This window comes from Aethalodelphis obliquidens, unplaced genomic scaffold (assembly GCF_003676395.1).
Source record: "Aethalodelphis obliquidens isolate GAN/ISIS:26980383/991018 unplaced genomic scaffold, ASM367639v1 scaffold65, whole genome shotgun sequence".
NCBI lineage: Eukaryota > Metazoa > Chordata > Mammalia > Artiodactyla > Delphinidae > Aethalodelphis > Aethalodelphis obliquidens.
The window spans coordinates 7311732-7339526 of NW_020838009.1; the positions used below are offsets into that span (position 1 = coordinate 7311732).

A 27795-nucleotide genomic window follows, 5' to 3' on the forward strand; every position below is an offset into this window, starting at 1 on the left:
GATAGAATTATTCAATTAATGGTGTTGGAACAACTGGTTATTTGTATGCGGACAAAAATCAAATTAGATCCCTTCTTCATACCATATATAATACAAACACTGACTTAAACATTTAAACATGAAAGGCAAACATTAAACTTTAGAAGAAAACAGAAAATTTTGTGTCTTCAGTGTAGTCATAATTTTAATTTTCTTAAACAAGTTACAAAAAATAAAACCCATAATGGGAAAGACTGATGAATTCAAGTACATTAAAATTAAGAACTACTGTCTACTGAAAGACACTAAATAAGAAGTGTGACAAGTCCCAAACTGAGGAAGGAATTTGCAAAACTTAAAAATGACAAGGAATTAGTATTCAGAATACACAGAAGAATATACAAAATATACAGAATATATAAAAGCCAATATTAAAAAGTATATATTGTACAACAGAAAATTATGCAAATGACCCAAAGAGATACCTTCATAAGCGAAAACAAAAATGACCACTAAACATGTTAAAAGAGTAATAAGGAAAATGTACATTGAAACCATAACAAAACACTATATCATACCCATCTGATTAGCAAAAATTAAAAGTCTGACAATACCAAATTTTGGAGAGGACGCGGAATAACTGGCACTGTTAAACACTGCTGCTGGGAGTGTAGGTCAGAACTACTTTGGAAGACAATTTGGAATTATCCAGTTAAGCTGAAGATACACACAGGCAATTCCACTGTGGGCATATTACCTTGAATTTTTTGCAAACGTGCACAAGGAAGATGTACAAAAATATTCAATGTAGCATTGTTTCGATTTCCACAAAAGGAAAGCAGCCGAAATACATATTGAAAGGAAAATGGATAAATATTTCTATAATGAAATACAATGCAGCCGTGAACAATAAATGAACTACAGGATAAGCATCAACATAAATTTACCTCACAATGTTAAGTTAAAAAGCAAACTGGAATAACTACAGTAAGATTCCATTTAAACAAAGTACACAAACAGGATATTCTTTAGTAATGCACACACAGGTTGTAAAACTATAGGGAAAAGCAACAGAAGGATGGAGCAGACAGACTAAAGGCGGTCCTCCTATGATCCCTGCCTCCTGGTGTTCACCTCCTTGTGCAATCCCTTCCCCCTCAGTGTGAGTGGGGCCTGTGACTTGCTTCTCACCAAGGGAATATGGCAAAGGTGATGGGATGTCACTCCCACGATGACCTCAGGTCACACAGGACTCTGTCTTGCCAGTAAATTCACGGTACAGTCTCCTCTCGGGCCTGACGAAGTAAGCATCCAGGCTGGAAGAGTCCACATGACAGGAAACTGCAGGGAGCCTCTAGGAGCTGACAGCAGCCAAAAGAATCTGGGGCCCTCAGGCTCACAGTTACAAGGATGTGAATCCTGCCAACAACCTAAGGAAGTCTGGAGGCAGATACTTCCCCAGCTAAGCCTCCAGATGAGAATACAACTCAGTCAACATTCTCACTGCAGCTTTGTGAGACCCTAAGCAGGACTAGATAAGCTGTACTTGGAATCCTAATCCACAGAAACTGTGAGATGAGAGAGCAGAAGCAAGAGAACTACAGTTCTGCAGCCTGTGGAAGGAAAACCACATCCACAGAAAGATAGACAAAATGAAAAGGCAGAGAACTTTGTACCACATGAAGGAACAAGATAAAACCCCAGAAAAACAACTAAATGAAGTGGAGATAGGCAACCTTCTAGAAAAAGAATTCAGAATAATGATAGTGAAGATGATCCAGGACCTCAGAAAAAGAATGGAGGCAAAGATCGAAAAGATGCAAGAAATGTTTAACAAAGACCTAGAAGAACTAAAGAACAAACAGAGATGAACAATACAATAATTGAAATGAAAAATACACGAGAAGAAATCAATAGCAGAATAATCGAGGCGGAAGAACAGATAAGTGACCTGGAAGACAGAATGGTGGAATTCATTGCTCTGGAACAGAATAAAGAAAAAAGAATGAAAGGAAATGAAGACAGCCTAAGAGACCTCTGGGACAACATTAAATGGAACAACATTCGCATTATAGGCGTCCCAGAAGGAGAAGAGACAGAAAAAGGACCCGAGAAAATATTTGAAGAGATTATAGTCGAAAACTTCCCTAACCCGGGAAAGCAAATAGCCACCCAAGTCCAGGGAGCACGGAGACTCCCAGGCAGGATAAAGCCAAGGATAAACATGCCGAGATACATAGTAATCAAACCGGCAAAAATTAAACACAAAGAAAAGTTACTGAAAGCAACAAGGGAAAAATGACAAATAGTATACAAGGGAACTCCGTAAGGTTAACAGGTGATTTCTCAGCAGAAACTCTATGAGCCAGAAGGGAGTGCCATGACATATTTAAAGTGACGAAAGAGAAGAACCTACAACCAAGATTACTCTACCCAGCAAGGATCTCATTCAGATTCGATGGAGAAATCAAAAGCTTTACAGACAAGCAAAAGCTAAGAGAATTCAGCACCACCAAACCAGCTCTACAACAAATGCTGAAGCAACTTCTCTAAGTGGGAAACACAACAGAAGAAAAGGACCTACAAACACAAACCCATAACAATTAAGAAAATGGTCATAGGAACATACATATCGATGATTACCTTAAATGTGATTAAATGCTCCAACCAAAAGACACAGGCTTGCTGAATGGATACAAAAAAAAGACCCATATATATGCTGTCTACAAGAGACTCACTTCAGACCTAGGGACACATACAGACTGAAAGTGAGGGAATGGAAAAAGATATTCCATGCAAAAGGAAATCAAAAGAAAGCTGGAGTGGCAATACTCATATCAGATAAAATAGACTTTAAAATAAAGAATGTTACAAGAGACGAGGAAGGACACTACATAACGATCAAGGGATCAATCCAAGAAGAAGATATAACAATTATAAATATATATGCACCTAACACAGGAACACCTCAATACATAAGGCAACTGCTAACAGCTATAAAAGAGGAAATCAACAGTAACATAATAGTGGGGGACTTTAACACTTCACTTACACCAATGGACAGATCATCCAAACAGGAAATTAATAAGGAAACACATGTTTTAAATGACACAACAGACCAGACAGATTTAATTGATATTTATAGGACGTTCCATCCAAAAACAGCAGATTACACTTTCTTCTCAAGTGCACATGGAACAATCTCCAGGATAGATCATCACATCTTGGGTCACAAATCAAGCCTCAATAAATTTTAAAAAACTGAGATCATATCAAGCATCTTTGCTGACCACAACACTATGAGATTAGAAATCAATTACAGGGAAAAAAACGTAAAAAACACAAACACATGGAGGAGAAACAATATGTTACTAAATAACCAAGAGATCACTGAAGAAATCAAAGAGGAAATTAAAAAATACCTAGAGACAAATGACAATGAAAACACGATGAACCAAAACCTATGGGATGCAGCAAAAGCAGTTCTAAGAGGGAAGTTTATAGCTATACAAGCCTACCTCAAGAAACTAGAAAATTCTCAAGTAAACAATCTAACCTGATACCTAAAGGAACTAGAGAAAGAAGAACAAACAAAACCCAAAGTTAGCAGAAGGAAAGAAATCATAAAGATCAGAGCAGAAATAAATGAAATAGAAACAAAGAAAACAATAGCAAAGATCAATAGAACTAAAAGCTGGTTCTTTGAGAAGATAAACAAAATTGATAAACCATTAGCCAGACTCATCAAGAAAAAGAGGGAGAGGACTAAAATCAATAAAATTAGAAATTAAAAAGGAGAAGTTACAACAGACACTGCAGAAATATAAAGCATCCTAAGAGACTACTAGGAGCAACTGTTTGCCAATAAAATGGACAACCTGGAAGAAATGGACAAATTCTTAGAAAGCTATAACCTTTGAAGACTGAACCAGAAAGAAATAGAAAATATGAACAGACCAATCACAAGCAATGAAATTAAAACTGTGATTAAAAATCTTCCAACAGGGCTTCCCTGGTGGCGCAGTGGTTGAGAGTCTGCTTGCCGATGCAGGGGACATGGGTTCCTGCCCCAGTCCGGGAGGATCCCACGTGCCGTGGAGCGGCTGGGCCCGTGAGCCATGGCCGCTGAGCCTGCACGTCCGGAGTCTGTGCTCCGCAACGGGAGAGGCCACAGCAGTGAGAGGCCCGCGTACCACAAAAAAAAAAAAAAAAAAATCTTCCAACAAACAAATGTCCAGGACCAGATGGCTTCACAGGTGAATTCTATCAAACATTTAGCGACAATCTAACACCCATCCTTCTCAAACTCTTCCAAAAAATTGCAGAGGAAGGAACACTCCCAAACTCATTCTAGGAGGCCACCATCACCCTGATACCAAAACCAGACAAAGATACTACAAAAAAAGAAAATTACAGACCAATATCACTGATGAATATAGATGTAAAACTTCTCAACAAAATACGAGCAGACAGAATGCAACAACACATTAAAAGGATCATACACCATGATCAAGTGGGATTGATCCCAGGGATGCAAGGATTTTTCAATACACACAAATCAATCAATGTGATACACCATCTTTAACAATATCTTAAAAACCATGTGATCATCTCAATAGATGCAGAAAAGCTTCTGATAAAATTCACCATGCATTTATGATAAAAACTCTCCAGAAAGTGGGCATAGAGGGAACCTACCTCAACATAATAAAGGCCATATACGACAAACCCACAGCAAACATCATTCTCAATGGTGAAAAACTGAAAGCATTTCCTCTAAGATCAGGAACAAGACAAGGATTTCACTCTCGCCACTATTATTCGTTTTGGAAGTCCTACCCATGGCAATCAGAGAAGAAGAAATAAAAGGAGTACAAATTGGAAAAGAAGTAAAACTGTCACTGTTTGCAGATGACATGATACTATACATAGAGAATCCTAAAGATGCCACCAGAAAACTACTAGAGCTAATCAGCGAATTTGGTAAAGTTGCAGGATACAAAATTAATGCACAGAAATCTCTTGCATTCCTAGAATAAAATACCTAGGAATAAACCTACCTAGGGAGACAAAAGACCTGTATGCAGAAAACTATAAGACACTGATGAAAGAAATTAAAGATGATACCAACAGATGGAGAGATATACCATATTCTTGGATTGGAAGAATCAATATTTTGAAAATGACTATACTACCCAAAGCAATCTACAGATTCAATGCAATCCCTATCAAATGACCAATGGCATTTTTTACAGAACTAGAACAAACAGTCTTAAAATTTGTATGGAGACACAAAAGACCCCAAATAGCCAAAGTAGTCTTGAGGGAAAAAACAGAGATGGAGGAATCAGATTCCCTGAATTCAGACTATACTACAAAGCTACAGTAATCAAGACAATGTGGTACTGGCACAAAACCAGAAATATAGATCAATGGAACAGGACAGAAAGCCCAGAGATAAACCCACGCACCTATGGTCAACTAATCTATGACAAACGAGGCAAGGATATACAATGGAGAAAAGACAGTCTCTTCAATAAGTGGTGCTGGGAAAACTGGACAGCTACATGTAAAAGAATGAAAGTAGAACACTCCCTAACACCATACACAAAAATAGACTCAAAAGAAAGTAAAAGAACACTCCCTAACACCATACACAAAAATAGACTCAAAATGGATTAGAGACCTAACCGTAAGACCAGACACTCTAAAACTCTTAGAGGAAAACATAGGAAGAACACTCTTTGACATAAATCACAGCAAGATCTTTTTTGATCCACCTCCTAGAGTAATGGAAATAAAAACAAAAATAAACAAATGGGACCTAATGAAAATTAACAGCTTTTGCAAAGCAAAGGAAACTACAAACAAGATGAAAAGACAACCCTCAGAATGGGAGAAAATATTTGCAAACGAATCAACAGACAAAGGATTAATCTCCAAAATATATAAACAGCTCATGCAGCTCAATATTAAAAAAGCAAACAACCCAATCCAAAAATGGGCAGAAGACCTAAATAGACAGTTCTCCAAAGAAGACATACAGATGGTCAAGAAGCACATGAAAAGCTGCTCAACATCACTGATTATTAGAGAAATGCAAATCAAAACTACAATGAGGTATCACCTCACACCGATCAGAATGGCCATCATTAGAAAATCTACAAACAACAAATGCTGGAGAAGGTGTGGAGAAAAGGGAACCCTCTTGCACTGTTGGTGGGAATGTAAATTGATACAGCCACTATGGAGAACAGTATAGAGGTTCCTTAAAAACTCAGAACAGAATTACCATATGTCCCAGCGATCCCACTACTGCGCATATACCCAGATAAAACCATAATTCAAAACCACGCATGCACCCCAATATTCATTGCAGCACTATTTACAATAGCCAGGTCATGGAGGCAACCTAAATGCCCATCGACAGATGAATGGATAAAGAAGTGGTACATATACACAATGAAATATTACTCGCCATAAAAAGGAATGAAACTGGGTCATCTGTAGAGACGTGGATGAATCTAGTGACTGTCATACAGAGTGAAGTAAGTCAAACCGAAAAACAAATATCGTATATTAAAGCATATATGTGGAACCTAGAAAAATGGTACAGATGAAATGGTTTGCAGGGCAGAAATAGAGACACAGATGTAGAGATGTATGGACACCAAGGGGGACAAAGTGGCTGGGGGGGGTGGGGGTGGGGGTGGTGGGATGAATTGGGAGATTGGGATTGACATGTATACACTAATAAGTATAAAATGGATAACTAATAAGAACCTGCTGTATAAAAAAATAGATAAAATTCAAAAAGAAATAAACTTAAGGTTGATGTTTAAAAAAAAAATGCAGAGTCTGATTCAGCAGTTCTGGGGTGGGGCCTGAGATTCTGTATTTCTAACAAGCTCCCAGGTGATGACAACATTTCTAGTTCATGTGAGTAGCAAACATGAATAGGTCTGTGTAGACAGGAGGCTGGAAAACAGGTAAGGGATACATCACACAAAAGCCACACTGAGGAGTTTGGGCTTTCTCCTTAGTGCATTGGGGAGACACTGAAGAACTTTAAGTAGGAAAGGGATACATCATATCTGCAGTTTTAAAAATGACTCTGGGGCTTCCCTGGTAGCGCAGTGGTTGAGCGTCCGCATGACAATGCAGGGGACGCGGGTTCGTGCCCCGGTCCGGGAAGATCCCACATGCCGCGGAGCGGCTGGGCCCATGAGCCATGGCCACTGAGCCTGTGTGTCCGGAGCCTGTGCTCCGCAACGGGAGAGGCCACAACGGTGAGAGGCCCATGTACCGCAAAAAAAAAAAAAAAAAAGGGAAAAAAGACTGTGGTTACCGAGTACGTGTGTGTATGTGTTTGGGGGAAGGGTGTGTGTGCACAGCACATTCTGCTCCAGAGACATAGTAATGTCTAGCCCTAGAGAAGTCACCTATAAATTCTTGGTCAGATGTGAACAGAAGCAGCAGCCAGTGGGGAAGCAGAATGGTAGGCAGTGGTTCTGAAACTTGAACAGGCAAGGAAATCACCAGGAAGGATTATTAAAACAGATTCCTGGGTCTAACCCCCCAGAATGCCTTCTTCAGTAGATCTGGAGCAGCGCCTGAGAATCTGCACTTCTAACAATTTCACAGGAGATGCCGGTACTGCTGGTCTTGTCTTGGGATCACACTTTGAGAACCACTGGTGTAGTGGAAAAAGCACAGGCTTTGGGGGCCATACAGATATGAATTCAAAGCCCTGACCCACCACTTCCTAGCTGTGTGACTTTGGGCAAGTTTTTTAAACTCTTTGAGTCTCCGGTTTCTCATTTGTAAAAAGAAAATAGTAAAATAATACTAAACTCATGGCAGGATGGTTGAGTGATGATGGTGGTAAGGATTAAGTAAAGTACACAGAGTGTGTGCTTGATAAGGCAGAGTGGCTTTGCTCTGGGCTGCACTGGAAGGCAGGACCAATTAAAAAACGAAAACAAAACTGTGAGATGAGAAAACATGTATTGTTTTAAGCTGCTGAATTTGTGGTCATCTGTAACATGCAGCGATAGAAAAAAATAATACAAAGGATAAACACAAAATTCCAGGAAGGGATATGTCTGAAATATTCACTTTTTTTTTTTTAGGTAGCTGAAATTAGGTTTTACGGGGATCCAATTACTGAAATAAGGAGTCATTCGTGCTGTCAATTCATTTTATCATTCCTGCTTTAGTCATCTGACACATAAGCAGTTGATTTCAATCCTGAGCCCCACAAGAGCAAAGATACACTACGTACAGAAGACAAACTGGAGTGCTCGTGGAGTTTCTAATGCCCAATAAATCAGTGTTCCACTAAATAACAATTTCTTACTCCTCTTGACAGTTTAGAGAGTAAAAAAGGAAAAAAATTAACCAAGAGCACCCTTTCTGATAAATAACAAACTATCAATTATGTGTAAACCAAGATGGTAAGATGATCATCGATGGATTTTTATACATGCCATCACAGCACTTTCTCCCTCCCATAAAACCTAACCCTATACACACCAACTGCTGCGCTCCTTCTTGCTAAATCCAAATGTGTTACAGACTAGCACGAGCTGCTTAGCCACCACTCAGCACTGCAATGTCCAAGGATCAGACTGCTAAAACTGATGGAATTAGCATTCAAAGCAAGGCAGCTGACGGCACAGACTTCCGTCAACTGCCACCTCCCTCTCATTCATACAGCAGCTCCCCTGGTTAACCTACAAGGAGAGGAGCACGTGCTTTTCTGCTCGTGACGCTGCATGTCTTAGAAGCTCCTAACTTACTGCTTCTTGCTGATCCTGACTGGCTCCCTGGACCTCTGGCATTCATCCTATGACCTTTATCATTTATTTACTACACATATACCTTGTTTATGTCCAAAAATGTTCTGACGGCTCTAGCTTGTGGTTTCTTACTTGCCCTTTGGCTCAGACATATTTAGATGCTGGCTGTTCACTGACTTTCAGACCCTCCTGATCAATTTCTGGGATCTGCCTGCCAAGAAACTGTTGCTTATCACCTGCTCACTGCCCATGCCTTTGGCCTGTACCACCTAGTTTTTGGATCTTTATATTTCTTGAACATCTGCTATTGACCTGGCTCCAACATGACATCTGTTCTTACCAGTTCCTTCCTCTAGCCTTGAGCAGAAAAGCCTTATAATTAACTAAATAAGGTTTGAAAACTTGGTTCACATACTGGTTTAATTTCCTAAATGCTACTAAGCGAGACAGATTTACCAAATGTTACTGAATTAACACAAGAGGAAGTACATGGATTCACCTGAATGTGCCTTTCTAGAGACAAAATAAATCTACTAATAAGGTAATCACCAATCTCAACCAATCTGACAAAGTATCACAACCCTGAAACAATAAACTAACGTTTTACTTCCAATTCTTACCCGCTGCAAAAACTCAAGAGGACTGTATTTGGGCCCCAAGACGAAAATTTTCTTTCCTCTTCGAGCCACGCCACTGAATACTCGAGCAAATGCAATAAAAGGTTCTCGGTCATTTCCTTCCTGGGGCACAGGTTTAGGGGTCTCACTCTCCACCTCTTGCTCATCACCTGCCAGAAGCCAAAGGATAATGAGTGCCAGGAATGCTCTCTCCAATCCAGGGACTGCTGAGAAACTCAGAGGGAACAGGGAATATGCTATATTCAGCCCAGTTTCAGCAAGGAAACGCCAAGAATGAAAGTATACTGATAAAAGCTACCTTTAAAGTTAAAAAGCCCAAGAGCTAAAGGATGAGTGTCCCAAGTTAAGTAAAAATCCCGGCTCACCAAAGCCTATTTAGGAAAGCTATACCTTTCAGCTCTTCTCCCTGTGGACTCGTTTCAAGGGCACTCCCGTCCTGGGTGGGCTCCAAGGGTGCTTGGCCCTGCGCGGCTGCCAGCTTCTCCGCGTGCCTTCGTCTTGCACGCTCATGCCTCTCGGCAATCTCCTCCTGAGTGAGAGGTCTACAGGATACCACAGACACGTTAACACCTGGCAACATCAAGCATCTCTCAGTCTCTTCAAGTAGAGAAACAGCAAGTATTCACGTGGTTGGAGAAGATGACGGTTGGTTCCCAGTCCCTTCTGGGCGGAAGGTTTCTCCAAGTTCTCTCCCTCACTGCAGCAAGAGGAGAGAAGGCCTATCGGGCTTTCTCTGAGAATGCTGCATCCTCAGCTAGTCTGAGCTTATGAACTGACATGCGAGAGCCCACGTCCCCACACAGAGCCACACACAACAGCACGGAAGCTTTCTTAGGTACCGATGTTCCTCCTCAATAAGGCAAAGGACAGGAAAAGGAAGGGTGTGAGTAACAGACACCGGGGCTCAGAATACCCCTGTAGAGAGACAAGCATAAGACTTCAATGAGAAACTGAGGTTTTCTCCTCAAGTACAAAAATATATCTTCATGGAGAATTGGGGTCCAAGAAGAAGGGTCAGGCTGAATGCTGGCAACTCATCAGGATGAGGTCAAATAGTGATTATCAGTCATTGTGTTAGACCCAAGTACCACCAGAGAAAAGGCAGTGCGTGGGTGTGTCTGGCTGTCTGCTGGGGGGTTCATCTGGGGGGTGGGTCACGTTGCTTGATCCTGTCACTTTGTGCCTGCCTCCCCTGCTGTCCCCCACTGTGATTTTATGATTCCTGCTTCACCCCCTGGTCTCTGACTTGACACCTGGCTGATAATCGCGTCTCCCAACCTGCCATTCCCCATTCCCCTTCTCTCTCCTTAAGCACTAGAATCCATTCAGATGGCCATTCTGAGAGTGCACTGTCCACTGTGCATGGCCACATGCTCTTAAGAGATCCTGATGTCAGGTACCCTAAAACCCCTTTTTACTTTGTGTGGGCTACCCTGGGAGGTGAACGCTTAAGTCACTGACTGTCCACTGCTATCCTCTTCAGACACCTGCCTGCTAGACAAGACCTCCCACTAGGGCTGGACACCAATGCTAGTCCCTTAGCACCTGCCCCTCGAAATCGAAGAATTCAGTTCTAGGAGTCGGCCCCTTCTAGTCAGACCCATCCCAATGCAGGTGGTAGGGCTGTGCCGTAAGACACAAAAAAATGAGAGCGCGACCTTTGAGAAGTATGACAGCACTTCTTCAGAAGTAATATTTATATCCGTTCTCTCAGGTTACTTGAAAAATTGTTACACAGAATGCCTCCAGAGTAGCTGTGGATAGCACAGAAGAGGAGCTTCCAAGCTCCTATATCGAGTGAATCTTTTCATTCCAGACACCAAAATCATACTGAAGGAAGGATGGCAAATGGACTGGCAGAGTTAGATACTGGGGCAGGGGAACCAGCTAGGAGACTGCTGCAATAACTTTCACAAGAAATGATCGGGATCTAATCATTTATACTAGTGAGGGGTGGGGGGCAGTGCAGGTGGGAAGGAGGGGAAGACACATGACCACCTCATACGATGTAGAATAGATCCTCCAAGACTCTGCAAACTTGAGAAATGAGCCATCTCCCTCCACACACGCACAATACACACGAAGATCAGCAGAGATACTCACCCATCCAACAATCTCTACTGGGGCAGACAAGACAGGCTCAGATTAGACCCTGCCTGATGTTCAATAAAAGTTAACTGTGGCTACCACTACTCTTACTGCTCTTCAAACTGACATGAATTCAAATCAACAGTCCCAGAGCTGATTTCAACCACCATCTCCCACAGAGGTATCACAAAAAGATAAAGTACCCTGCAAATTTTATGTTCCCGCAGGGGCTGCGGCGTATGAATTCCAGGCTGAGGAGAGAAAGCATTATCTGCACCTTCCCACCCACACCCTCACTGCAGCCCCGTCAAACCTACACCACTTCCCTGGCCCAGCCCAACTTTGCCTTTATCCTTACCTTTGCTTATTCTGAGGCAAAGCCTTAGCATCAACTGCAAACATTTTGGAAACAAAGATAATAACCGGAGCAGTGTCTTCGCTTCCACATTTCATAAAAGCTAAAGAGACAGGAAATAAAACTGTTACTGTTTTTTCCCATTATTAAAGAGCCAGATTCTTCTGAGAACAATTACGAAGTTTAGAACACGGCATCATCTAAATACATAAGCAACCTATAATCTTTTACCACTATGATAAAAACTGCATCTGGAAAAGTATAAAATTGCTAGAAAAATAGTAGAGCAAGAGCAAGAGAACTGGCAGAAATGAGGAAAGAAAAGCAAAACTGATAGGGTGGGAGAAGGGCTGGAGGAACTCCCACATAGAACTAAAGCTAGGAAATGGGCTTAACCACCCACCATAAGCCCTCAGAAATGTTTCCTGTGGAGAAGGGATAGAACTGAGAAATTTTACCAAAGGTCAATAGTCAATAGGTAGCTTACTAATAAAATACATAAAAACCAGTAGCTTTTCCAATCCCTCACAAAAACAAGTTAGAAAATAAAACAGACAAAAATATCTTATCATGATAATAACCAAAAACCTTAGAAATGAATTAAGATTCAATACTATAAAGATGTCAATTTCCCCTAAATCTATAAATTTTAACACAATTTCCTATCACCATATTGACATTTTTCTTAACCTACATAAAAAAACCATTGGTTAAGATAAAAAACCATCGGTTAGTAATTTTTTAAAAAATCACGCCACATCAAAATAATTCACACATAAAGAATTCAACAGTAAAATTCAAATAAGGGGGCTTCCCTGGTGGTGCAGTTGTTGGAAGTCTGCCTGACGATGCAGGGGACACGGGTTCGTGCCCCAGTCCGGGAGGATCCCACATGCCGCGAAGCGGCTGGGTCCGTGGGCCATGGCCACTGAGCCTGCGCGTCCAGAGCCTGTGCTCCGCAACAGGAGAGGCCACAACAGTAAGAGGCCCACGCAGAGAAAAAACAAAAACAAAAACAAAATTCAAATAAGGAATAAAGGAAGCAAGAATTAAATATCTATCAGAAGTCTTGCCAGACTTGCCTTTCAAGTCTTTGAAAGGCTGTGAGGAACAAAGTGACACGTCCTGACTTCAATTTTTAACAGGATCACCCTGGCTGCAGTGTTGAGAAAACACGAAAGGCTATCAAGAACAGCAGCAGGGATACCAGCTGGAAAGCTATTGTAATAACCAGATGAGAGATCATGGTCCAGGGAGGACCCAGGGAGGCAGAAGTGGAAATGTTGAAAAGTAGTTGTTCTGGATATATTTCAAAGGAAGAGTAAACAGGATTTGCAGATGGACTCGATGCAGGGGCATGAGATAAATGTGGGAATTAAGAGCATGCCGTTGTCATGTAAAGCCTTGAGACTGGACAAGATCAGCAGGTAGAAAACAGATGAGGTCCAAAGACTAAGACTTGCTTTGGAGTATCCCACAGTTAAAAAGTCAGGGGGATGGAGAGGAACTGGAAAAAGAGATTAAGAATAAACAGCCAGGGCTTCCCTGGTGGCGCAGTGGTTGAGAGTCCGCCTGTTGATGCAGGGGACACGGGTTCGTGCCCCGGTCCAGGAAGATCCCACATGCCGCGGAGCAGCTGGGCCCGTGAGCCATGGCCGCTGAGCCTGCACGTCCGGAACCTCAAGAGACTATTAGAAGTTTAATCTGGAAATTCCTTATGAAAAGTTCCAGCAAAGCAGATTTAAAAGAGCCTATATGGTCAGCTGCTATTCTTGCTGGACCTATAAAAATAATCAGGCCAAGTTTAATGAAACTAAACTTACTTTGCAAACAAATTAGTCTTAATTTGGCTATCTTGGGTAGAAATGAGGGTGATTTCAGAGAAAAAAAAATTATGTTTCAATAGAAACTATAATACACACTTGTGGATATTCGATTTTAGTTCTGTTATCATCTTCGAGGTTTTGTTTTTCTACTGGTAAACTGGACTGGATCCTGAATTCTTCTAGTTTCCTCAAATATTTGGCTACAACTCTCCAAAGTCACATTTCCAATTTTTCTCCCACTTTTGATTCGGAATCACTGAGAACCAAAGCTGCCCCTTTCCTGAAGCCCTGCAAACTGAAGCTGAACAACCTGCAATACACTTGAGAGAGACCACCACACAACATCCCATGTTTAGACAATCTTCAGGCCCGCTGCTGTGTAAGCCGCTCAGGAAGTTTACCTGAACACTCAAAGACATCATCAACGACATTTCACAATGCAGATGATACTTGACTCTGACATCTAGAAATCTTGACTGGCTGCCTCCTAGGTTCAGAAGTTGGTTTGTAATTTGCTCCAACCATTAACCTTTTTCTTCTGTCTCCATAGAAATGCCTCTTATAAGACCCGATTGCTTGCACCTTATAAGCCTAACTTTGAGAGCCCACCTGCATCACTGCCTCCAGAAATGAATTTAACTAGACAGACTTACTGTCAGGACTGAGACTGGTTTAATGAGATGGAACAATCTACGAACTCAGCTTCTGGACTGTGACACTCCTTGAAGACGTTTCAAAGGGAGAACTGTTGAAGAGCAAAATTTGCCACCCCAGAATGTGTTTCTCTGGCATGAGGATTAATTTAGGCTGATTATTTTTAAGAAGCAGAAGACTCAGGAAGTCTTTCTTTTTATGTCCCCTTAGCTGCCTAAAGAATTTAGATAAAGGACCTGGTCCCGGAATAGAGCTATCACCAGAAAAGAACATGCAGCTATCACTGCAAAGAATATGGGGCAGGTGTGGTGGGGAAAACTGGAAGGACCTAGAGATCAGAGTCCACTCTGTGTCCCAGAGTCTCTGCACAGCCCAGCAAACATTTTTTTCAACCAAACTTTTGCTTTTCCATCTTCATGTGAATTGCCTTCCTCCCCTTTGAAGTCCTAAACCACTCAGTATTTAAGGTGAGGGTTTCAGTCAGTTATTCTGTTTTCCTGGGTCTGTCCCATGTATATATGTTATTAAACTTTTGTTTGATTTTTCTGTTTTTTTTAAAAAAAAAAGAAAAAAGAATAAATAGCCAGGGAGACAGGGAGAAAGTAGGAGTATGTGGAAGCCTAGAAGTCAAGGAAAAAAATGACTCAAGGAGGAAGGAGTGATCGACCATGTCAAATGGTAGTGACGGATCTAGTCAGATGAGGATTGAGAACTGGCTGAAAGGTATAACAAAGGACAGTCAACAGTGGCCCTGAGAACAGCAGTGACTTGGGGGGCACGGGCTACAAAGTCAGTAGATTGGGAGAAAAAGGATAGGAGAAAGTGAGTACATACACATGAATTTCATGGAGCCACACGGAGCCTGGAACGGGAGGATCCCTCTCCTGGGGAGCGCATATACGGGGCTTCAAAAGAGCAGCACTGGGCTTCCCTGGTGGCGCAGTGGTTGAGAGTCCGCCTGCCGATGCAGGGGACACGGCAGATCCCACATGCCGCGGAGCAGCTGGGCCCGTGAGCCATGGCCGCTGAGCCTGCGCGTCCGGAGCCTGTGCTCCGCAACGGGAGAGGCCACAACGGTGAGAGGCCCGCGTACCGCAAAAGAAAAAAAAAAAAAGAGCAGCACAGCCCCTGAAATCACTTTTCCACAGTCCCTGGGGACACAGCCATGGTGGTGCTGTGGCACTTTAGGAACACATTCCTGGCTATTTAGGAGGATGGAATACAGCATGATTATAAGATTATGAAATGTGATCAGGGCAAAAGGTAGCGGTCTCAGAGCCTCTGGTATCCCCACTCCACTGGCAGAGCAAAATGGCTCTAGCAAAACTGAAATGTTAGAAAACAAAAGGCAACTGGTGAAATGTTTGTGAAATTGTTTGTCTGTGGAATTGGCCATTTAGCAAACTAGCATTTAGCAAACTGGTCTAGAGTAGTCTGGACTTAGGACTCAAAAATATGTTACCTGCTGTGTTCATCTTTACCTCACCTGCTTTCAGTGCCTGGGTTTCCGGTGGAAGAGAATCAAATGTTTGCGATCCTGCGCACATCAGTTTCTCCACTCTCTCGGCTGTAATATCAAGGGGACTAGGAAGTTTCTGACACACCATAGCTGAAGTCTGCTGTTAAGGACTCAAAACCTTGAGCAAGTGCCCTCCACCATGGCAGAGAGTCACAGTATGCACTAAATACTGAGGTAACAACGTATGTCTATAAGATGCCTGGGCTATAAGGCAGCACTACACCATATATCACATCTCAAAATATGGATACAATTTCAGGGAGTTCATGGACACTCTAGAGCCCAGAAAGGATCCTCATGATAGATATTCTAACACTGACATCCTATGGAACAAGTGAGGAAGGACAACAGAACTTAGGAGCACGGCTAACTGTGACCTTTTAAGTCCTCAAAATATTTTATGTGGTTTCATAAACTGGTATAAAACAACCATCAGCCACAAGCTATGATACAAGAAGGTCCCCCACCAGAGCGAGTGTCACTGTAGGGGTATGTGTCTATCACAGCTCTGAGATCCACTGCTGGTTCACTCCCAGGACACTGCACCCCCAGCCCACTGCAGGGGTACGGCTGAGTACACACAGGTCAAGGAAGAGAAGATACTCTAAATTCATCTATAAAATCACTTAAGTTAATGTAAGCCATTTAAAATCAAGTCTTTTTGGAATCACTAATGTGAGAGGAAGTATCAACAAGCTAACGAAAATATGGGTCTAAAATGAACCAGTGCTGTATAAAAAAATAAATAAAATAAAATTCAAAAATAAATAAATAAAATGAACCAGTGATCCTAACACAAACATCTAAATTATCTACTTATATGTAAATCTTAGTCTAAAAGTTTTTATTTTACAGATTACTAAACAAAAACTAAAAACATTTTTTAAGAACATTCAGGTTGATATTAGTATTAGTCCTAGTTAATATTAATATATTCATTTTTAAAGTACTTAATACAGTTTCATGGTGGAACCTTAAATAACCCCAGAAGACTTTGGATGGAAGTGCGTTATTTTCAGAGGATTTCCAGATTGCCAATAACACACTGGTTTTTCTTGTTTAGTCATATCTATGATTTCATTAAAAACCATTAAAATAAAGGATACCAAGAACAGCCTGAGATATGGGAAGCCACTGACTGCAAATAGCATTGATCTGAACTTTAGGGTCTGAATGCCGTGCCTCTCGGGCTCCAATTTTTAATCCTAAAGAAGTCACGATTTTATCAATTTTTTCTTTGTCCCTATAGTAAACGTACAGGATGGGTGGGGGGTGAGGGGTGAGGAGAGAGAAAGATCACATAAAGACACAAAGAAGCAGTGAGGAAAAGGGACTCAACATTGTTTGACACATGTATTCCTAATGTATTACTTTTACTACAAAAAAATAAAAATGCTTGAAGGGGCTCCTGCCACAGGAGAAAACTGCTCAACCTTTACCCATACACTTCCAAATGAACTTTTCTTTAAAACGTCCCATGAAGCACCATTCCACAATCTCCCTAAAAAAGCTATGTCAACTGGTAAAGCAACTGTATAAATAAATACTAAAAAATCATTATTCCACCTCTGGAACAACTTAGAAATGTACTGAAGCAAACATTCTTTTCCACTTGTATCAGGCAAGTTTTTCCCCCAAGTGCCCCATTAGTGATCCTTGATATCAAGCACCTTTTCTACTACAATTACTATTTTATTTTAAACTGAGTTTGTATAAACAAAAGTCTAATGTTTCTTTCCATCCTTTATATCTCTTCACCTCAGCACTCTATAAAATATGGCTGTTCTCTCCCTCCTGTCACCCTTTACTTGGGTTACACATACTCCTTTAAATTGTTTCCAAGCCCTGTAATCAACTCCTCTGTAAAGGCTCTGTTCATTTTTTCAGTCTATCTCAGCTTTCTGAAGTGTGACTCATCAAACTGAAAAGTGAGGCAAATTATACTGCCCAATTTATGTAACAATTTATAACAGCCTTACTTTTTCAAGACAGCATCATACAAACTCCATATATTTTCCAGGATCAACTGTACAAATAAAGGTTTCTTTCCTTTTGCCTGTAAAAAAGGATGAATGGGCTTAAATTTCTGAATATTTCATCGGTATCTTACATATTCATTCTTGACATGTTTTATTATCAGTGTTTCATTTCTACCAGAAAATATTTACTCAACAGAAAAGTGGAGGAAAGTAGCTATAAGAATGCTCTAAAAAGCCAATAATCCACAATCAGTAACAACCCACTGTTCTCTTCCTCCAGGAACCATGGACTTCACAAACAAGACCATTTGGGGGCTATATCACTGCAGTTGTCCTTTCACTGCCATCAAAGAAATACATGATACCCAAGCTGAGAGCTAAAACTTCACTCTAAAATTTCCATGGACTTTGTTCTAAAGAATGTTCTTAAACATGAAAAATGTTCAACTTCAAGGAAGAAGATATTAAAAAAAAACAAAAAAAACTCCTATTATTTCTCTTACCAAACTGTACAAAATAATAGCAAGAGCACTTTGAGATGGATAATATACAAGAGCTGGAATATAAACTGATACCCTCTTTCTCAAGAACTATTGGCAAGGTATTGGGAAATTAAGCCATTACCTTTGAATGCCTGGTTAGAAAAAGCTCATTGTCAAGACATAAAAATGTATTTATCAAGATGCCCACCACAGCTTTACTTAAAATATCGAAATATTCGTGAAACAGAAATAAAAACTATGTCCAATCTTACAGGATTTATGTAGATTCTACATTTATGTAGAATGATTATGTAAATGATGTAATAGGGTCCTTATGTGACAGGAACTGTTCTAAAGACTTTTCTTGGATAGTTCATATAATTATCCTAACCACCCTGTAAGTATTACTATCTCCAATTTGCAGATGAAAAAAACTGAGACAAATGTCACGGAACTAGTAAGTGGTGGAGCTGAGATTCAAACAGACAGAGTTGGATTCTCAAACCATGCTTTTTCCCACTTCATACACTGGCTCCTTCTTAAATACACTGTTTATAGAAAGATTTTAATGGCAACGGAAGATGTTCACAATATGATGTCAAGCAGAAAAGCAGCTATATTATATAAACAGCAGTATCTCAACTGAGGGATGTATGTATCTATCCAGAAAGAATGAAAGAAATGAAAACCACAGCATTAGCAGTGCTGGCTTCTGATATCTTTTCTTTCCTATAGATTTATACTTATAAATACCTTCTTAAGGGAATATATATGCTCTTCAATGAGAATGAGTTTATAAAATCCTGAATTTTACATTTAAAAAAAAATCTTCAAGAAAAGCATCCTCTGAGGCTATGTGATTCAGCAGCCTTACATCACCTCAATCGATAGAATGAAGTGCTCCAGGGAGCACCTGCCTCTCCACATCAGCGAAGCATGGTGACTGACATTCAATGAGAGAAGGCCTCAGCTGAGACTAGGGATAAAGTGTGGGCCACACAGTGATGTCTGAAAGAGATGTCTCTTTATGAAGGGGACACACAAATGCCTGATGCAAAATATGTGTCTTCGAGTTCACATGCACAGGATCTGAGATTTTTGCTCCTCTTAAAAAGAAAAAACAAACAAACAAAAAAACCCAGGCAGTCCTAAAGAACTGTATTTAAGCAATACTTGGATATAAGACACAGGAACTTTAGCCAAATATATACAGTAGAAAATCCCTCATAAACTGACTCCCATAAACAAGGCCAAATTACAGGTGTGTTACAGTACAGGTTTTCATAGGGCAACAGTGGGACCAACAATCAACAGGGACATATGCCACATTACCTGATCAACCTTCATAATCTTCTTAGCCTTCGTATTTATATAATAATCTCCCCACAAGGTTTTCAAAAGAACTTCCTTTTTGATGCCAATTTTTTGACTGTAGATTTCGGCAAAGTGCTCAATTCTGAAAGAAAAGCAAGTGTTCACGTTATTAATAACAACATAAATGAGTACAGCTAACACTTGAGTGTTTCTGTGCCAGGTACTGTTCAACGTGCTTTAAATGTCATTTCAACTATCTTACAAGGTAAGTACTAATCTCCTCCATTTTACAGAAAAGGATAATGAAGCACGAGATATCACACAGGTAACAAGTGAAGCTGGGATTCAAACCCAAGCAGTCTCATTCCAGAGCCCAGCTTCCTGTCCAACTTCCCCTAAATCCATATGAATTAGAATTCATGCCATACCTCCCTCTTTTAATTCTGCATGTGTAAAACAAGAAGAATAATGGCCAAGGAAATGGAGGCTCCGGCTGCCCATTGCAGCCACGCCAACAATAAACTTTGTTTCAGCCCTTCACTGCTATAGGTACCTATTGCTCACAAAGAAAACAAACCCTAGAGCCAGAACCTGCCAAAAAAAGGCTTTTTAGCATCTGGGATTAAACAGGAAACAGATAGATACACACTTACTTCACTCTCTCCAGCCCTTAGAGAAGTCAAGTTAGCACCAGGTCTGCTCTACTGGAAACCCCAGCCACACAAGAGCGGTCACCTGACAAATAATGATGCTGTATATTACAGCATCTGCAGTGTCTGGGTAAAGGACCTAGAAAAAATACCTTTTCTGCAGGGAACAGTATGCTCCTACATAATCTAAGTTTTGAGTCCAACTCTCAAAGTACCAGCAACTTAAAAGACACCTGCTATATTCTCCAATGCAGAAGGAATCCAAAGTTAACAGATTCTAGACAATTCTTTACCTGTCATTCAACAACTGTGGAATCCAGGGGTTAACTACAACCAAGTCCAATTAGCTGATATTCTCTTATGATAATAGAAGCCTGGTGGGAGCAATACAAAGCTGCAGGAGTGGAAGTTAATAATTATGGTTGGAACCAGAAATATGAAGAGCATCAGGCAGCAGCTTAGAAGCAAAAACAGATGCTACAGAAACTGCTGAAGATAAATAACCAATGCCCCCTCACTGAGGTCCAAGGGAGAGAAAAACACCCATCAGGAATCAGAATTCACATCATACGGTTATAAGCTACTAACATTCTGAAAGAGATGGCCTCAAAGGTCCATCACTTCCAAAGTAATGCACTATGGTAAGCTTTATTTCCCATTTGATCCAACAGCTATTTATTTAGTAGAGTTTTTTTTACTTTTCTAAAACTTTAGTTTCTATTATTATTTTATTTATACTTATCATATAAAAATTTATACATAAATGTATATATAACATGTATATAATATATAATTTATACATTATTTATATATGTTAGTATCACTATATATATATATATATATTTTTTTTTTTTTTTTTTTTTTTTTTTTGCGGTACGTGGGCCTCTCCCTGTTGTGGCCTCTCCTGTTGCGGAGCGCAGGCTCCGGACGCGCAGGCTCAGCGGCCATGGCTCACGGGCCTAGCCGCTCCGTGGCATGTGGGATCTTCCCGGACCGGGGCAAGATCCCGTGTCCCCTGCATCGGCAGGTGGACTCTCAACCACCGCGACACCAGGGAAGCCCAGTATCACTATATCATTAATTTATAATCTTTTTCGTCTTTTTGGAGGGAACCCATCTTCTCTTTACCAATTTTTACCTCACTCCATAGACATAGCTTTCCTACTCTGGAGGGCTGAAAGGAGCACTCTTGGTCTCTCTCCCACCTCAATGGCTACTCAACAAGCAAAAAGAAGGCCAATGGCCAACACTTATTGGGCAGAGTTCCTATGCCTCAAAAAGGAAGCAAGCTCTGTCTTGCTCCCTATTCCAGGGATCAGTAAAAAGAGCCAAGATTCCTCCTTGACTTCCTGAAGTTAAGTACACCTAGAACAAGGCACAGAACCTTCTTTCCAGAGGCAAGTCAGCAGACCCTTATCTCACCCTGGGCTTTCCATCTCTCAACACCTGATCTTTCCAGACAGGCTACAATCCTCCATGCAGATTCGCAGATCCATTACAGGACCTACAGGAGGGAGACGATGGGAGGCAACTACTGTGGCCTGAGGTCCCAAGCACATTCTCCAGCCTATCTCTACCAGGGAGCCCTGTTCTTTACAGTGATGTTCTCTGCGTCCTCAATAAATACAGCCAACACTTTGATCATCATATTGGCAACTTGGGTCCATTCTTAGATGGTTAGCGCTGGAGATAATGACTGAGTGATTTGTATAAGCTTTCAACATAATTTATATTCCTTGAACTTGAATTGTTTGTTGGCCTGACATAGGATCAATTTTTATATATCCTTCACTGACACTTAAAACAAATCCGGACTTTAATTATAATACTATTCATATGGTTTGTTGCTATTTGATGTTAAACTGTGATATGATGCAATCCCCCCAAACCACATGACTGTGGATTTCTACTTATACTTCTATTTTTGTCTCATGAACTTTGCTGTTATGATCATTAATCTCTTTACTACAGAAATGTGCCAATTACCCATATAAAAATGATCCTTATGCCACATTTGCCATAAATTCTGCTCTGCTTATCATTAAGATCGCCAAACATACTTTCTTTTTATTCACATTTGTTTGACATATTGAAGCAAAGCTTTGATATTTACCCTCAGTCCCTTATGCTTTATGTTTATTTTATTTAGCAAATCTCTGGAAATTTCCTTCTTATAAAAGACAGTATCTCCTCAACAGGGGATTCAAACATTTACTGTCATAACTGTTCTGATTAGGTAGATTTCTCTTCATGCTTCTAGGATTTTTTTGTTGTTGTTGTTGATTTGTGCTACCCAGTCCGTTATGTTTTCTTTTATCCTTTACAACAATGTGTCAGATATATGTCTTGCTTTTAACTCAAAAAGTGGCAAACAAAGATTTTCACAAACACTGAAACGTACTATAAAATCATAAATTATAGTAAGAAATTGGCCATTTGCTTAGACCACTGTCTTCAAACCCTTTTCTAGTCCATCATTTATTTAACATACATACACATACAGACACATAAATCTTTGAAAATCTTGTTTTTCATCCTTTGCATTCTTTTCAATCCCCCAGTTACCACAAAAGTTGCTTATAAACATCAAACCTTTCTTGATTATTGCTTAGTGCTTTTATTCCTGTGCCTGTCATTAGTTATAATTTTAAAATACTGACAGTTTCTAGCACAACTTCTCCATTCTTGAATTCTATTTTAATTCATTTCCTCTACCGAATAACTTCAAACAAGATTCTCAGAAAAGATTTGCAGAACATGTTCTCCAAGACTACTGACCTATCAATCTTTTGCCCTGACTGACAGCTTGGCCAAGTATGAAATTTCTGGGCCACATACTCTTTTGTGTCCAAGGTACCCAATGGATTAATGTTAATTGCAGGATTCTAAGACACTGCTGCACAAAGACAAACAAAACTATAAGGAAGGGCTTTTCCTTGTCTTTTCTTTCCTGCCCCTGTTTTATAGGGTTGGGGCCTCAGCTCTATTTATCTTAATCAGGAACTAGATCGTTGCTGCCACTCACACAAGTCAATGTGTTTCTGCTTTTTCAGAGCAGATTCTCCTGGAGTAACAACTATTAACAGGACAGATTTAGGCCACACAGCCACTAGTCACACTTCTTAATCCTGTCCCACTATATAAGAGTTTATAGAACCATCTGCTAAATTCTGAAATGTACTCATTTCCCACTTTTTGTGACAACTTTCCCTATTGAAGTTGCCAACTTTCCCCATTCACTGACATGTTAGAGGAAAATTGGAAGGAAATGGGTCTCCAGTGCTTTCATTTCCACCAACCCTTTTCCATAAATTAACATGTCAACTAGTTGAGAACAGGCACTAGCAGATCTATAAAGATGACTTTGTCTAATACAGGGGAATTCATTTATTGACTGAAAGTACGTAAAAATGTCCAAAGTTGTGAGGAGTTACCCTCATTCTGTTCATTCAAGTCTCTCCCCATTCCTTCTTGTGAGATTTAGACTAAAATTCACATAAAACATTCAATTTTTTATGAAAATCATTACAAGAAAAGGGCAAGCCCCTTACATTGTAGCTCACTCGCAAAATTTACAAATTAAGAAATCAATAGGTCTGACCCTGTTATATGACTGAATGAATCACTGTACATTTTAGCTCAAAGAAATTCTTAGAAATTATCTTAGACCTATATTCTTATTTTTCAGATGAGGAAACAAGGCCCAGAAAGATGACAATGGTAAGTCATCAACTACATATGAAAAGTGCAAATTTTCAAGTTTGTAATTTCCATTTTCACTATATATCCATTATCTGAATTTATTTGTCTGGTATAACCTTTATAGGCACCAAATAAACCAAGGTATCTATAATTTATTACAAACTAGCAGAGAAAAATTATGGTATTATAATTTATTACGCTGCCCAAGGCAAAATGTGTTCAGTCAAAAGGAAGTTGAAGGGCAAGTTCCTGTAAAAAGGAAGACAAGGAACAGCCAAGGGTGGTTTCACCTGGTGCATTATTTCTGGTTCTATTATCCCTGCAAATTATATGTAAGGTTAAGTCTACAACTAAAGTAAATTTCATTATATCCCCACAACTGTTTACCCAGGCCGAAGACATTTTTCTCAAAGTAAAAATCCGCTGAATGTTCTGATTTCACAAGTCAGTGATGGTTGTGGTTAGAAATGTAATCAATTACCTAGCACATTCAAAACTGATATCACTGCTACTTGGCCTGAGTGTGTACATACCCAGAAGGGGCAATTAGAAAAAACAAGGGTCCCTATATTCCATAGTGAAGATCCCGTAAAAGCACTATGGTAAAAAAGCGTGAACTTCAGTGCCAGGCAGACTTTAAACTTAACAACAGCTATGCCACTCAGTGGCTAAGTGATGTTTAACAAATCAATCAATGTCTTTGAACCTTAAATAATAAATATTAAGACCTATTTAAAAGGATTGTTCTGGGACTTCCCTGGTGGCGCAGTGGTTAAGAATCCACCTGCCAATGCAGGGGACACGGGTCCAGGAAGATCCCACATGCCGCAGAGCAGAGCAACTAAACCTGCGTGCCACAACTACTGAGCCTGTGCTCTACAGCCTGTGAGCCACAACTACTGAGCCCACATGCCACAACTACTGAAGCCCACGCGCCTAGAGCCTGTGCTCCACAACTAGAGAAGCCACCGCAACAAGAAGCCTGCACACCCCATAGAGGAGTAGCTCCTGCTCGCCGCAACTAGAGAAAGCCCGCACACAGCAATGAACACCCAATGCAGCCAAAAATAATTAATTAAAAAAATTGGAAAAAAATAAAATAAAAGGAGTGTTCTAAGAATTCAATGAAATAATTTAAGTGACTAGCTCAATGCCTAGCATATGCACACCCTCAATAGTTAGTTTCTTTCCACAGTAACTTCTGCTAGTGTAGATAATAAAAGTTGATAATGTATTTGCTCATATATGCATAATAACCTCCAGATGATACACAAGAAACTGCTGGGACAAACTAGTTTTCTGTGGGGAAATGAACTAAAAAGCTAAGGGATAGTGTGGGAGACTTTTCATTGTACGCATTTTTGTACCTTCTGAATTTTGAATTTATTCAAAGAATAAGGTTTAAAAAGTTAATTGTATATAAAATCTACAAAGAGATGCAAAACTTGCTGAATATTCAAAAATCAAGGTAATCTACTATATTAATAGTTAACAAAAATCATAGGATTATATTAATTGATACAGAAAAAGCATTTGAAAAAATTTGACACCAATTCATAGTAATAACTCAGAAAAAAAGGAGTGCAGGGGAACTTCCTTACCTTGACAAAGAACATTTACAAACAACTTAGAACTAACATTATACCTCTTGGTGAAAGACTGAAAGATGGGGAACAAGGCAAGTATGTCTACTTTCCCCACTTATTCAAACAGTGCTGGAAGTTCTTGCCAGTGCAATAAGGCAAGAAAAGAAAGGAAAATGGCACAGGACAGGAAGAAATAAAAGTCCTTATTTGCATATGACATGACTACCTTGCACAAAATCCCAAGGCATCTACAAAAAACTCTTAGAACTAATGAATAGGTTTAGCAAGGTGACAGTATACAAGATCGACACACAAAAATCAAGTAATTATATTTCAATACAGTAGAAATGAAGATGTGAACACCAAAATAAAAAATACCATTATAATTTCTAGAAAAAAAGAAAAATTAGGTGCAAGCCTAATATAATATGTACAGGACTTAAATGCTGAAAACCACAAAATGCTGATTAAAGAAATCAAAGAAAATCTGCACAAATGGAGAAACATACAGCCTCCATGGATTAGATGATTCAACATAGTAAAGGCATCAATTCTCCTTAAATTAATATACAAGTGTACCATGCATTTTCCACCAAAATCCTAGCAAAATTTTTTTTGCAGATATAGGCAAAGATTATTATAAAATGTATATGGAAAGGCACAGACCCTTGAACAGCTAAAACCATTTTGAAAAAGAAGAACGTGATGGAAATAATCCACCCAATTTCAAAACTTATTATACACTTAGAGTAATCAGGGCTATGTGGTATTGGTGGAAAGACAGACACATAGATCAATGAAACAGAATATAATACTCAGAAATAGACCCACATAAATATGTCTAACTGATTCGGACAAAGGTACAAAAACATTCAATAGAGCAGGTATAGGCTTTTCAATAAATGGTGTCAAAGTAACTGGGACACCCACAGCCCCCAAAATGAACCTCGACCCAAGTTTCACATCTTATACAAAAACTTAACTCAAAATGAATCACAGATTTAAATGTAAGAAGGAAAACTATAAAACTTCCAGAAAAAACATGAGAGAAAATATTCAGGATCTAGGGCTAGGCAGACTTCTTAATGCCAAAAGTATAATTCATAAAAGGAAAAATCGATAAACTGGACTTCCACTCAAATTAAAAACTTTGCTTTGTGAAAGACACTTATTAAGGTGAAAAGCGAAACTCTAGACTGGAAGAAAATATTTATAAAACACGTATGAGACAAAGGACTAATATCCAGAATATATAAAAAATTCTCAAAGCTCAAAAGTAAAACATAAATAAATAAAAATTAGAAAATGGGCAAAGGACTATACAACGAAGCAGGTAGTCAAGAAAATGAAAAGGCAACCTATTGAATAACAGAAAGTATTTGCAAATTATGTATCTGATAAGGGGTTAATATCCAAAATATACGAAATACTCATACAACTCAATAGCAAAAAACCCAAACAATCAACTGAAAAAAAGGACAGAAGACATGAACATTTTTCCAAAGAAGACCTACAGATAGCCAACAGGTATATGAAAAGATGCTCAACATCACTAAATATTGATCATCACTATCAGGAAAATGTAAGTCAAATGACAATGAGCTATCACCTTACACCTGTTAGAATGGCTATTATCACAAAAGGTAAGAAATAAGTATTGGTGAGGATGTGGACAAAAGGAAACCCTTTGTGCACTGTTGGTAGGAAGGCAAATTGGTACAACCACTATGGAAAATATTATGGAGGTTCCTCAAAAAATTAAAAATACAACTACCATTTGATGCAGCAAGTCCACTTCTGGGTATTTATGCAAAAAACCCCCAAAACTCTTGAAAAGATATATGCACAACACCTTATCGCAGCATTATTTACAACAGCCAAGGTATGGAAACAACCTAAGTGTCCACTGATACATGAATGGATAAATGATGCAGTATATATACACAAAACGGAATACTATTCAACCATAAAAAAGAATGCAAACTTGCCATTTCCAACAACATGGAGGGACTTCGAGGGCATTAGGCTAAATGAGATATGTCAGACAGAGAAAAACAAGGACAAATACTGCATGATCTCACTTACATGTATGATCTTTAAAAAACAAAACCAAATAAACAAGCAGCTTACAGATACAGAGAACAGATTGGTGGTTGCAAGAGGCAGGGAGTAGAGGGTTGGCAAAGTGGGTGAAGGGGGTCAAAAGGTACAAATTTCCAGTT

General features: G+C 39.7%; 1 protein-coding gene across 3 annotated transcripts in view; it reads right to left on the minus strand.

The window, feature by feature from the left end:
- EFL1 (elongation factor like GTPase 1) overlaps positions 1-27795 on the minus strand; it is a 134645-nt gene that overhangs the window by 87551 nt on the left and 19299 nt on the right. For all 3 annotated transcript variants that reach the window (XR_003429256.1, XM_027089352.1, XM_027089351.1), the window contains 7 exons: positions 19654-19777; positions 17840-17916; positions 16967-17103; positions 15828-15950; positions 11865-11964; positions 9809-9960; positions 9401-9567 (listed from right to left, as the gene is read on the minus strand). Coding sequence is in view for 2 of the 3 variants with exons in the window: in XM_027089352.1 (XP_026945153.1) it covers positions 9401-9567; positions 9809-9960; positions 11865-11964; positions 15828-15950; positions 16967-17103; positions 17840-17916; positions 19654-19777 (880 nt within the window). In the remaining variant the exon portion in view is untranslated. The remainder of the gene's footprint in view (positions 1-9400; positions 9568-9808; positions 9961-11864; positions 11965-15827; positions 15951-16966; positions 17104-17839; positions 17917-19653; positions 19778-27795) is intronic.